General features: G+C 48.3%; 1 protein-coding gene across 4 annotated transcripts in view; it reads right to left on the bottom strand.

The window, feature by feature from the left end:
* Nucleotides 1-13,681, bottom strand: part of ITGA9 (integrin subunit alpha 9) — a 333,129-nt gene that overhangs the window by 256,092 nt on the left and 63,356 nt on the right. For all 4 annotated transcript variants that reach the window (XM_081824368.1, XM_081824372.1, XM_081824364.1 and 1 more), the window contains 3 exons: nt 10,489-10,579; nt 7,535-7,580; nt 668-822 (listed from right to left, as the gene is read on the bottom strand). In XM_081824368.1, the coding sequence (XP_081680494.1) occupies nt 668-822; nt 7,535-7,580; nt 10,489-10,579 (292 nt within the window). The remainder of the gene's footprint in view (nt 1-667; nt 823-7,534; nt 7,581-10,488; nt 10,580-13,681) is intronic.

Below are 13,681 nucleotides of genomic sequence, written 5' to 3'. Positions count from 1 at the left end.
GACCACACACTGAGTTCTACTCCACACTGATCCTATCCTGATCCAGGGATTGGATCTCTGGAGTTGGCTAGCAAGTTGGCCTTCCCCAACCAGAGAAAACAGCAGGGCCAGCTGTCTCTTTTCAATCATCTGAAGCTGACAAAGCAGCTCCCCCTCTTTTGTAAGTCTGAGCCTTCATAAAACTCAGCATCCCAATCCTACCATCCATCCCTGGTCTCAGATTCCACAGTAAAGGGCTTAAGGCCCTGACATCTGGCTGGTGCCGCGGGCTCAGGGGAAGCCTCCAAAGACCCACCACTTCTTTTTTCTAACTGAATGGAATGTTCTGTAAGGGCCAGGCTCCAGTCACTACCTTTCCACAAGTCCCACTGGCCTGTGACACCTGTAGCCCAGTGAGGTTTCAGTCTGGTCACACATTTGGGGAAAGGATGCTTGGGGTCAAATATTATTTGTTCTAGACCTGGAGGTTATGTTAAATTGGGAAACTATGGGAAGCAGAAAAAAGCAGGAACCGCGGAGGGAAGGGGTGTCTGGCCTGTGCGTCTGCTGCCTGCAAAACCAGCCAGAATGCACAGTGAGAGCAAAGGATCCAGAAGAATCCCTCAGTGGCCACAAGCCCACTCCAGCTAAGATGGCCATCCCGAGCCCTAACTCAGTGGCTCATTACCAAGTTCTCCTGGAACATGCTTGCCGTGGAAGCTAAAGCAGGCGGTGACGTTGAGGCAGTTCACAGGCTGCAGCCCATCGTGACACTGAGGTGCCGTGATGTTGATGGAGGCTGGGAGGAAGATGGAGACATCCACTGTAATGACAGGTCTTGCCCTGCACGTCAAGAGAGGGAGGTGACTTAGTCATGCTCTCAGAACCAAACAAGAACTAACCCAGCAAGAGAAATCCTAGGCCTTCAGCCTGGCATTTAATTAAAGCATGAAATAACCAATGAGAGAGGGGCCAATGTGCCCTGTAAAGACTTTTTCCTGGTTTTAGAAGTGGCTTATTTCCTAATAAATTAATAGTTAGCTTCCCAATAATAAAGGCAAGTAAGTTGTTAATAAAACACATCTGGTTGAAGCCATAAATGAACCACCAGATGTCGGGTGATTATTTAAAATTTCACCAATTAAGTTCCGATTTTCATTTGATTAGGAAGATAGTAATATATTTAAGAGGCGTTCCTACAGCAGATGCTGGGACTCGAGAAATAGATGTATCATTGGGAATTCCCGAGCATTTACTGTCTCTGTAAGCATGAACTGCAGAATTCCAGTCCCATCCAGTAGGTTAAACCTTCCCCCTTCATTTCCTCCCTACAATTCATTAAGCATTTTTCCAAAAGAACTTGATTAACAGAGTCCCAGCTGGTAACAGCAAAGTACTTCAGAGCTGAAGGAATCAACCTACCTGGCCTCAGGAGCAAGTGAAACCCTAAAAACATCTGCATCCCTTACCACCAACATGGACCACCAGCGCTACCTCCCACCCCATGCTTGATAAATGCACTGCATCCCTGCGGCACCTTCCATGGATCCCCAGGGTCAGCCCACAAAAGCTGATAATGACTCAGGCATTCTGCTCTCATTGCAAACACCTGCTCAGGGACGGTTCACCTAAGCTGTGCCTTAACCTCCCCTCCAGGCCTCACAAAGAGACCCTTTTACCTCTAGGAAGCCCTGGCCTTCATGCCACTGGGGTGATAATAATAAGATTAAGGGGCATTAGTGGCTTGAGAACAATGACCTCCCTTGTGTACAATGACCCCGAAGAGCGCCCACGGTGAGAAGACAGCTGGGGAAAAAGGAACACAACTCTCAGAGAAGACAGTATTAAGGAAAACCTCGGGGAAAGAGGGAAGGAAGGAGACACGTGGCCGGGGGGGGGGGTTTCACTGCGGCCACCACTGCCATGGATGTGGGTCAAGACCAGAAGAGTTGTGACAAGTACAAGGGAACGGTGGGTCTCCCAGAGCAAATCCAGCTGTAAGGCCAACTGACGTCAGACAACAGCAGTGCCTGAAAGAAATCCAAGGTCCTGGCCTTCCAATTTCCTTCTGGGTTCATCCTTAGAAGATGCTATAAATAACACAGAAAACAAATACTCTGCTCCTGGTCTATGTGTTTGTACAGATGCCAACGGACACTCTATAAAGCGCCGGGGTCCTTCCACAGCCAGCTTACATTCCATTCCCTCTCCTGGGAAGTCTCCTCCAAGAACCCTGGCAGTTGGATGCCCGCCTCCATGTCCCCAGCACTATCTTCACACCTCACCTCACTTACTGATTAAGGTCTTTGTCTAGTTGCACACCTGCTTCACCAGCCTTCAGGCCCCTCAAGGGCTTGGACCCCGGCAAATTCATCATGACAGCCTCAGGACAGGTGTTCAAAAACCCGAGGTGATTTATTAAATGGGTGCCAATTTCACTCCAGGCCCAGGGACTGAAAACCACCGGAGTGCCCAAAGTTTCATAAAACAGACAGAGGCACCAGGGAGAGCTGGTCTCCACCCTGTGAGAGCCTCCACCCTGCCCAGGGCACATCCTGCCAGGTCACCGCATGGAATAAAGGCCTCACCCCCTCCCACCATCCCAGGGGCCACCATGTCGGGGAGGCTACCTGGTCCCTGCTCAGAGCAGGGACCTGCAGAGGAAGGCAGGGTGGGCAGGCTGGCAAACTGACGTCGATGGAGGCTGTCAACACAGAATCCTCTGAGGTGAGGACAAAGACCTTCAGAAGCACATGTCTCACCAACATCAGTCAGATCAGGCCCTTGAACCTGTGTCAATTCCAAGAATTGTTTTTGGACCAGGGAAAGCCCAGAAATCTTTCCTAAACTCTCTCATCGCTTCCTTTGAACTTCACCGGCTGGCACAGCACCAGGCGCCTATCACCCTCACACAGGCCTTGCCCGCCCCTGCTAATCTGAGAGCGCAAAATCAGCGAGGGCAGAGTGGGGCCAGCCCGCAGTCCTGCCTGCAAAGGTGCCAGGCTCAGTGAGAAAAGCAAAGGGGCACCTAAGGACAGCACCAAGACCTGATTTTTAACAACTGGTAGCTAAAATACTTCTTTCTGATGACTCCAACAGTTCAAATCCTGATACAGATGCTCCCTGACTTATCACGGTCCGCAGTAACGATTTTTCAACCTTATGATGGGGTGACGTGCACTTAGTAGAAACCAAACTTTGAATTGTGAATCTGGATCTTTCCCCGTGCTGGTGCTATGTGGGATGATTGTGTGGTGACGCTGGCCCAGGGCCACAGCTCCTGGGCTCCGCCACCGATCACGAGGGTGAACGCCCCATACACTGACACCCTTTCTGTACCCGCATGGCCTGTTTGTCACTTTAGGTACAGTATTCAATCATTTACATGAGATTGTCAATGCTTGATTACGAAACAGGCTTTGTGCTAGATGACTGTGCCCAACTGTAGGCGGATGCAAGTTGTTCTGAGCACAGTTAAGGTAGGCCAGGCTAAGCGATGGTGTTCAGGAGGTCAGGGGTAGTAAATGCATTTCCACTTAGGATATTTTCAATTTATGATGGGTTTATCACAACATTAACTCCTTCCTAAGTCAAGGTAGGTCTGCACTTCACCTGTATTTACTTCCAGGTAAAACCAGTCAGGATGCCCTCTGATGGGCTATCGCTACCTCACCCCAGCCCTCTGCGGGGGCAGTGCTGTTTATGGGACAGACACGGGTGGACACACTGAGAGCCTACACCCCCGGGGAAGATGGAGGCTACTAAACCAGCCCTGCAGCCATTTCCTCCAGGCAGCTAATTCACGTCTATGTACTTAGAGCCACCCGCAGTAAGGTGTTCTCTTCGCGGCAGCCCAAAGAATTTCAAGCCCGTACACATGTGGACTCTCTTCTGGAGGATGTGTCAGAGTGGGCATGGTGTGTTTCACGTGCATGCACATCCTTGGTTTCTTTTTCTGGTCCCACCCAAACTCTGAGGGGACTCAAAGTCTATCTAACTTGCCGGTCAGCTAGGCCATGCCTGGGATGCCCCCCAGCTTAGCCAGCTGACATCTCCAGACCTTCTTGTCCATAGTCGTTCAGCCACGTCCAGCACCTTATCAACAGATGCCACTGTGGATGACCAGCCTTCCTGGCCCCTCAGACATGCTCAGCAGTCCCTCTGCCTAAGGGGCCCCAGCTTGCCTTCCCTGCTCCCAGAAGATACCTGAGGTGGTTACCCTCACCCATGTTCCACGCTGAACCTTGCCCTGGGCCTGCTCCAATCTTGGGGCCTGGCTCAAAGATCAGGCCCCTGCCACCCACAGCCTATACAAGGCATCCCACCTCCCTCTCCTCCCTCAACCCCCATTCATCCTCGTCCCCTTCCCACTCTGTCTCTTCAGGCCCCAAGGCAGGAGTGGGGTCAAGGCAAGGTTTGTATGGATGAAGGTGAAGCTAAAGGTGACCACCTCTGGTTCTTGCAGGACAGGAAAGGACCCAGGAGAGCAGGAGAGGTTTCAAAGACTCTCAGGCTAATCTCTGAGCCACTGGCAATCCCATTTGCTCCTCTGCAGCCAAGCTTCTGGAAAAGAGTCAAACTTCATCATCTGTTTTCTTGCTTCTCCTTCTCTCTCCCACCCACAGTGATCTGACTTCCGCACCTCACTTCTCTCGACCTGCCAGAGCCAAGGGCACATTGGCTTCACACCGCCACCTCCAACAGGACTATGTGGCCCTCTCTGCTGCGCTTGAGGCAGGCAGGTGCCCTTGACCACACGACCCTGCTTTATCATCCTCATGGCACTGACCACAATCTACAATTATCTCCTTTTTAAAATTAACAGAACTTCAATGTCACTTGGTTTCCTCATCCATAAAATGGGAATAACGGTAATAATATCTAGGTCATGGAGCTGTTAAGAAAACTAATAATTAAAACACGTTCTATCAGGGCGCCTGGGTGGCTCAGTCAGTTAAGCCTCCGACTCTTGATTTTGGCTCAGGTCATGATCTCAGGGTTGATTCTCTTAAGAGTCTCGCTCTCTTCCTCTTCCTCTGCCCCTCCCCCCTCTAAAAAAACTATGTTTTAGCAACAAGAGAAGAACAAACTACAGGGTATTCAGTAAATGGACTACTGCTCAGTAAGGGGAAAAAGAACTGAACACCACACAACAGCATGGGTGAATCTCAGACACACTGTACCGAGTGAAAGAAGCCAGAACCAAGAGAGTGTGTACTACATACTTCCATCTATGTGAAAAACCAGACCAGGCAGAACTGATCTACAGCAATGAAAATCAGACCAACGGTTGTCCATCAGGAGGGGACATAACTGAGAAGAGACAGGAGGAAACTTTCTGGGGTGACGGAAATTGTTATTTATCTTAATGGCGGTGGCACTTACACACGCGTGTACGCTGCTTAAAGCTCATCAAGCAGTATACTTAAATCAGCAGGCTCTACTGTATGCAAATTATACCCCAATACGAAGAGAAAAAACAAAAACCTCCAGAAAGAGTTGCACGTGTGGGAGCCTAAGCAGTGTCTGGCATGTGGTAAGCACTTAGCAAACACTGGTTCTATTAGTTACTTGTATAGTTGTTCCGCGAGGCGCACCTGGGAGCCGACACATAGTTGAACACCACAGGTCAACCGTATTAGCTGAACAAACGAGGGAATGGATCTCTGATCTCCTCATCCCCACACTCCTCCCTCGGCTATCAGGGCCTTCTGCTGACTACCTCGTCCAGGCATGCCCAGCAGCCCCGCTCCTAAAGCCTCTGCTCTTGATAAGCAGTCCGTGGCATTCTTTCCAAAGGACCCTGCCTTTGTCCCTGGATGATCTCCCCTCACCAGCTTCAGCCTCCACCCCAGGCTGGGGTCTGGGGCTCCCATCTTCCGTGGAACTGCCCCACTTTATGTCTCCATCCACGTGTGGGCAAAACTCCCAGAGGAGGCCATACGTTACCAAGAAGGAGAGAAAAAAAAAGTCCCTTGGGGCTGAGGTTCACAGCTGGAAGCTTATGAAATACAAGAATGATGAAAAAGCAGAATCTATAAGTTTACCTTAAGCCAGATGCTCCCGGTTTTAAGAGCGCCTGTTTTCAACTGCGAGAGCCGGGGAACGTGTTTTATTCTAGAGGAATCGTGACAAGCCGGAGCAAGCTGCTTGGGACAGCGAAGAGGGGAGAAGGACACCACAAAGGCGGTGGGTAAGCTCAGCTTCTAAAGTGTCACCTCAGTCATTGGAGGCCACGTAAGCTGTTTTACCTGAGAGGAAATGGGGCCAACCCACAGGACGGGGGCGGATGAAGAAAGCAGAGATCCAATCACAAAGCAATAGTGAGGTCACCGCCTGGGGGACACACATGCCACCATCAAATACTAAAGGGCTGCTACATGCAAGATATAGGATAAAGAAGCAGAATTTTAGGGAGGCAGATTTAGCATAAGTTATCTAAGAATTGCTAACATTTATTGACCACCTACCTGTTCTATGCATTTTGCATGTAGTCCTAACTCACAGAGTTCTACAGACCCAGTGAGGAAGTACTACTGTTCTCCTGTTGGACAGGTGAGAATCCTAAAAGACAGGTTACCTGACTCACCCAGGGAAACTCGCCTCCCAACAGCAGAGTGGGGGTTCGAACCCAGGCCGCCTGGCCCCAGAGTTCACCCTCTTAACCCAAGGCAATTCTGCCTCCTTAACAATTTAACATCCTGAGTTAGCTGGGGGTTAACTGGTTCCCTCCGAAGTTACTAAGCTCTCACCCCTAGGGGCACCTCACTCAGGAGGAGGCCGGGTGCTTTGCAGCCAGAGAGTCGGAGGAAGGCGCTGCTGAATGAGAAGAATCTGGGGTGTGCAACTACATGGCCTCTGGGACCCCTTCCAGCTCTAATATCCCACTGGCCTATTTTAGAAAGTTCTGCCATCAGGTTATTAACAAAACCTAAGAGCTGGCTCCCACTCCAAAGGGTAATTCCACCTCCTCTGACTCATACAGACAGAAATACTTGGAGATGGTTCATGGTGGGATGGCAGGCCACAGCATTTGTAGGAGAGATTCAGGCTGCATGGGCTGCAAGGGCTGCAAGGGCTCCCATTCCTCACCTCTGCCTCCGCAGGCCAGGAAGTACTGTCCACAGGGCAGGAGGCTCCCGGCCCCTGGGGATCTGGGGACTGACAAGGTAGGGATGAAGAGCTGGGACAAGGCAGTGCTTTGGAGCCCGAGTGTCCTGGCACCCGTAGGAAATGACGACATAGTATACACACATGTATGAAGCAGCTGATCATGGCAAAAGGCAAAACCCCTAGGGCTGAAGCCACCCCAAGCCCCAGGGATGCTACGGTCTCAGAGCTGCAAGCCACTGGAGGCCCACCAGCTAGAAACTCTGCAACAGGGGTAAGAGGACAAGAAAAGAAAGGCCACATTTCCACTTCCCGAGCACCTCCAGGAACAGGACAGAGGGAATTGCTGACTAAGGGGGAATAACTCCCCCAACCACCCCCATCACCAAATTCCAGCCCCCACCGTGAAGAACGGAGTCCAGGAAGCAAGAGGAAAGCATCTCACCTTAGAAGAACCACGCTGTCAGACATGAAGGCTCCAATAGTTACATCTGAAAACCAGAAGTTTGTAGCATTCAGAGACGTGCTGGAGCCCCTCCCAGCCCACCCACCCCCTGGCAAGGTCCACAGCCACGGGGGCCCAGCGCTGAGGTCAGGGGCCCCTGACAGCCTTCCTCTGGGCCATTCGATGATCTTGTAAGAGTGAGAGCCACATTGAACCACATGGCAGCCAATCACCGGGTGTGGCTTGGTGAGACCTTGAAATGTGGCTGGTACAAAAACCATGAACTAGCTCAAAAAATTTTATATTATTAAAATTGATTTCACCTATTTCTTTTTATCTTTTTCACGTGGTTCCCAGAATACATTAAATTATATATGTGGCTCACACTATGTATCTTTTGAACACCAGTGAATTAGAGAGACAGATACTTAGAACTAAATGAGCTAGAAAAAAGCTCTAGGATCTGTAGAACATGTGAATCATCTCTGCTCTACCCCTCATTCTGTGTGACCTCAGAATCTCTCAGAGAGTCCTTGTCTGTACTGTGGACATAATTATCCCCAGTGTCTTCTTCAAAAGCTGATAACATTTCATAATATTTAAATCAGAAGACATCTATTAAATATTTACTAAACATAAGGGGCGCCTGGGTGGCTCAGTTGGTTAAGCGACTGCCTTCGGCTCAGGTCATGATCCTGGAGTCCCAGGATCGAGTCCCGTATCGGGCTCCCTGCTCAGCAGGGGGTCTGCTTCTCCCTCTGACCCTCTTCCCTCTCGTGCTCTCTGTCTCTCATTCTCTCTCTCTCAAATAAATAAATAAAATCTTTAAAAAAAATAAAATAAATAAAAAATAAAAAAATAAATATTTACTAAACATAATATTAGTTGTTAAATATTGTATTTTTAAAATATTTAAATACACGTGACATATGTTAAATCACATATTTAAATCAGAAAATTCATGAAATACTTAGTACACTACAAACCAAGACACAAGTGTTAGCTGGTAATGTTTATTTATTTTTTTTTAGGATTTTATTTATTTGTCAGAAAGAGAGCACAAGCAGGGGGAGTGGCAGGCAGAGGGAGAAGCAGACTCCCCACTGAGCAGGGAGCCCAATGCGGGACTCAATCCCAGGACCCTGGCATCCCAGTAATGTTTATTCTTAAATAACTTTATGAAGTATATACTCATCCAATAGCTCTCTGCCTTTCTTCCCCTTGACTATAAACTCCTTAGTCCTAGGTGTTTAGTCCTTAGTTCTTCCTCAAGACAGCAAGATGACCATTACCACTTTACAGAACCAAGCATCTGAATCCGAGAGCCTGAATCCACATGTCTATACAGTGCCCTCATTAAGGAAAAAGAAACAGTAAATCCATGAATTACAGTGCTGTTAAATTTCTGCACTTGGGTGTGCTCGTTAATTTTGCTATTTTTTAAGTCTTTTTGAGTTGACTGGATGTTTGAAAATAAACGAACCTGAGGAATTTGTCATTTCATGAAAAATGTAAGAAGTTCAGGGGCGCCTGGGTGGCTCAGTCAGTTAACCATCTGCCTTTGGCTCAGGTCATGATCCCAGGGTCCTGGGATCGAGTCCCGCATTGGGCTCCCTGCTCAGCAGGGAGTCTGCTTCTCCCTCTGCCCCTCCCCCCAATTCGTGTGCTTGCTCACTCTCAAATAAATAACAATTTAAAAAATCTGAAAAAAAAAAAAGAGAAAAATGTAAGAAATTCACATGCATCATGAAGCGTGGACACACCTCTTCATATTGCACGTGCATCTCGGCCTACCACGATATGGCCTCTGGCTGGGCCCCTAAGTTTTCTGTGGCTCGGTACCCTTGTGGGGGATACCCCACCTCTACCCACCTGCTGCACTAACTATAAGAGGTAAACTGCACATGGGAGCATTTTGCCAACATCAGGTATTATTTCAGGACGGCCACAAATTACCCAAAACAAGAACTGCTTTCTCCGACTTAAGAAGACCCATGAGAGTCCATAGGAACAAAAGCTTCAGCAATGACCCTTTCCTATCCCCTCCTCCTGGCTCTGTAAGGTCACAAGAAATCAAAACTGCTGCCCGTAAGAAACTACCAAATGCACGGCCCTCGTGCGGCACTGCCCTGGGTCTCAGAAGTCCTTCCAGGGCATTTTAAGTGGAAAGAAATACTTCCTCAAGACAGCAAGATGACCGGTAGTTCCAGGGAAATGTTTCCTGAATTCCAGGACGATTTCGGATTTTTTCAAATTCTCATCTGTGTTTCCTCACCTCACCCCACTCCGTCCCCTTCAAACCCCAGAAGAACCACCATCTCCCTGCCCAGTGCATTTTCCCTAAACTGGACAACATTTGGGATTGAGGTGGGAAATGCGGATTTTTATTCAATTAGCCTCAACCACCACGAGGCATGAATTCACCCTGAAGACAAGGCAGCCAGCCTTGAACGGTGAAGGTCTGCTTTGTCCGTCAGGAAGAGGGCATGGTTTTCTTCTTTGCTCCAAATATTTCAATTCTCTTGCAGGGGTTAGGAGGTGGGAAAGGTGCTGCCCAGATCCTTTTTCCCCTCTCAAGGGTTAGAAGCCTCTATGCTTAAATATCGAGGAAAACATGAGGTTTCACTATCATTTTCAATGTGGTCAGTGCTTTTTTTTTTTCTTCATTAGAAAGAGCTGCCACCATAGAAATCACTGGTTTTTTGTTTTTGTTTGTTTGTTTCTTTTGAAATCAATCCATCCTTTTGGTGCTTAAAGTCTTCAGAATAGATCATTCTAAAACCCCAAAATAAACTTCAACACCTTAAAATCAAGTACCAGGCAGAGCATCCCCTTCTATTGTGGGAATTTTCCTCATCCTAAATAGATGTCACCACTGCTTAACCAGACTGGAAATGACTACCTCAGCATTTATCTTCATTTATCTCATATGCCTTCAAAGAGAAACAGCTTACCAGGATAGCCATTTCCATCCATATCAATGCCCCCTGATATGGACTGCCCAAACATCCGCAGAACTGGACTTATCTTCCGGCCTGACAGTTTCTGAAACAGATAATAGGGAAATTGAATCACCGGATAGGAGCAGAGTGGTAAATAAGAACCCATGACTGTTCTATGCAGCTTCCGTTGGACACTCGGTCCTGAAGCTGTGGAAAGAGAAAACTGTGGTCCTAATTTGATCCTGGGGTTTTTAGCACCCGGATGAAGACCACACACTCCATTATTGTGACTTGCCTTAGCTACATGTCCTTGTCTAAAAATTTTTCCAAGCTCAGTGTTCACGAAAAACCCACGCAGACTAGTATGCTAATGTTTTGACATGCCACATGAAGTTCGAAATAGATGTTTACTTCCATTTCCAACAGCGGTTCTGTTTCATTTCCACATAGGTGGAGCTGGCTGAAATTCTAAGAACATGTTTTCCTTAGCTCTCTCTACCCAAATACTAAACATGGACCACCCCTGTCCTCGGAGGTGCACGTGAGTCTTTCCCTGGGTGGACAGGCAATGAGCATGTCTAGCTGGAAAAGATGCCACATGGAAACCGCCTCTCCTCAGTCAAGCTGACCAGAAGATCTCATAGGGCTCCAGAGTTTCACAGACAGGATGAGACTGGCCTATCTAGTAAATCCGGAGCTGCATGGTCCTGAACCTTCTATAATCTGTAGGAAATCCTAAAAAAAAAAAAAAAAATCAGCTGAAGCCACCCTCCTCCCCAATCAACCAGTTAGAGTTCACAGCTCTACCACCAAGGGGCATCTGTTCTTTTATTCTTCATGAAGTTCAATCTATATTAACACACACTGCCTTGGTTCAGGACTATTTACTGTACACGCGGCCTTCATCGACATCTGCGTAGCACAGTTTCTCAAAAGATATCAAACTTCCTGAATCTGAAAAGTCCCAGGGATCTGACCTGCTCCTTCTTCCCTTTGTTTTTACAGTCTCTTTGGGGAGGCTTACCTCCCAATGCTCTCACTGTGGATGATAAGAAAAATGCTTTGTTTTCATGCTGTACAGCACAATCCCTATCGGAACCAGGTTTACAGATAGTCAGGGGCTCACTTTGGACTTTCCTTCTGTATCCTTTTCCATACTGAGTCATCCTGCAGAGAAGTCATGAGCGTGGGGAGAGGGAGTTTCCACAGGATCTACAGATGGAGACACCAGGGAACAACCCCTCCCCCCCAGCACCTCCCAGGAGCCCATCACTGCAAATAACCTTCCACTTGGCATCTTCAGTTAAGCCATCCACCAGGAAATGTGCAAGCCTCACAGTACAAATCAGAGCACCGTAGCAAACACTAAAGAAATGTTTCTTGCTAACATGCAGAGCTCCACATCCCACATGGCTCTGTCTAAACAAACATGTATGTATGTCTATTTCTTAAAAGCCCCATTTTGAGGCATTTCTAAGCTCTGGTGTGGCTGGGACAAGGGGGAAGAGTGAAGGGGTGGTCCATTTGGGGGTGGCGATGCAGGCTTAAGTTATCCCACAGACATCTGCAGGCCATTAGGCCATAAAGCCAGGAAGATAAGTCTGCTCAGTGCTAATAACCCTAAATGAAAACCAGGAGCCTTGGAAAAACTCCGCTTGCCCAGGTTTATAGGCAGTGTCCTTATGGCAGGAGAAAGATCACAGGGGCCGCCATGACATGCCCAGGGGGTTCTCAAATGGAGAAAGGCACACAAGGATCTTAAAATCAACACTTTTCATGATGAACTCAAGAAAGAGGAATGAGTTAAAGAGTAATGTGGACGAACTTCAGCCCTGATCTCACAATTTATCCGGCAGAAATAATACCAGTCTGGGCCAAAGAAAAGCAACTCCTTTGCCCAGAGCTGTTTCTGATTTCTTCCTCTGGTTCACCCGCACAATGCCCGCTCTGTCCAGACCCCAGCCCTGAAGAATCTGTCGTTAAAGGATTATTTTTTTCCTTTTAAATCACTGACCTTATCATACACATATCACCAGCTTGGAAAAGTAAAAACATAGTTGTTTCTTTCTTTCTTTCTTTCTTTTTTTTAAAGCGCCCCAAACCACTTCTCTTTGTCAAAGCTAACGAGCCCACCGGCATGCTGACAGAGGCAGGACGCACCCAGCTGCTGATCCCTGCTTCCTACTAGAGACACTCCATGCTAACCACAAAATCTGTACTGCAGTTCTCTGCAGGGATTCCACCCAGCAACAAAACAAAACACTGGAGGGCCGCGGGAGGAGGGGAAGCGGGGGTCTCTGACAGGTTGCCTCTCTGTGTGATTCGCTTCCAAGGTCTGGGAACAAGCTTCCAGGAGGATGCGTGGAAAGTGACCCCGGCAGCTGCTGGAGGACCGGGCTCCCTGGATGACTTCCTGCTGATCACATCGTGAAGAGGGTCCCTAACTCAGACCACAGCAGCCCTCCTGATGCGGATGTGGCCCCCAACCTGTGCCCAAAGCCCTCTTCCTCCTGCCACATTGGCTGAGTCACCTAAGTGCTTACTGTCACCATTATTCATTACTAATGAGAAGAAGATGGTCCCGGTAGACCCATGCCCCTTGGAGTATGTGGGCTTCAGAGCAAAGTAAGTTTCCATATTTCTAAGTTTTCCAGCTGAGCCTCCCTGGGTGTTCCTTCCTCCAATGTGGAGTTGAGGACGTGGTTACAATAAAAGGTTGGGAGTCAGAAGGGGAACGTTTCAGGGGCCATACTGCCACTTATTAGCCAGAGACCTTGGGCAAGCCGAGTCCCCTCCCCGGGCAGGAGGCACCTCATAAAGACAAGGCAGATAATAAAGTCACCATCTCACAGGAGTAGGACAAGGACTAAAGAAAAGAGGGCAGAGTGGTCCCCCCTCTCTGCCCTCTGCCTCGTGAGGGAGTCACTGAGCTGGGCTGGCCCCAGCAGAGAGGGCGCAGGAAGCTGGCCACTAACGAACCCTCAACCTCTAATCAGTTCACTTGTATCTGCTGCAAGAAGAACAATTATGAATGCATGAATTGAACTTACATTTACGTACTGGCTCTTAAAATCCACTTGTAAAGTCTCTTTCTTACCTAGAGACTTCAATACATGAACAGGTTTGGACACTTTCCTAATACTTGATTTTAGAGAACAATTCTAGAACATTTTACAAGAACACGACTCAGTTGAAAGTTCTGTTT

This window comes from Leptonychotes weddellii, chromosome 1 (assembly GCF_054177405.1).
Source record: "Leptonychotes weddellii isolate Sample4059 chromosome 1, ASM5417740v2, whole genome shotgun sequence".
Taxonomy (NCBI): domain Eukaryota; kingdom Metazoa; phylum Chordata; class Mammalia; order Carnivora; family Phocidae; genus Leptonychotes; species Leptonychotes weddellii.
This window is presented reverse-complemented; position numbering and strand designations above follow the sequence as displayed.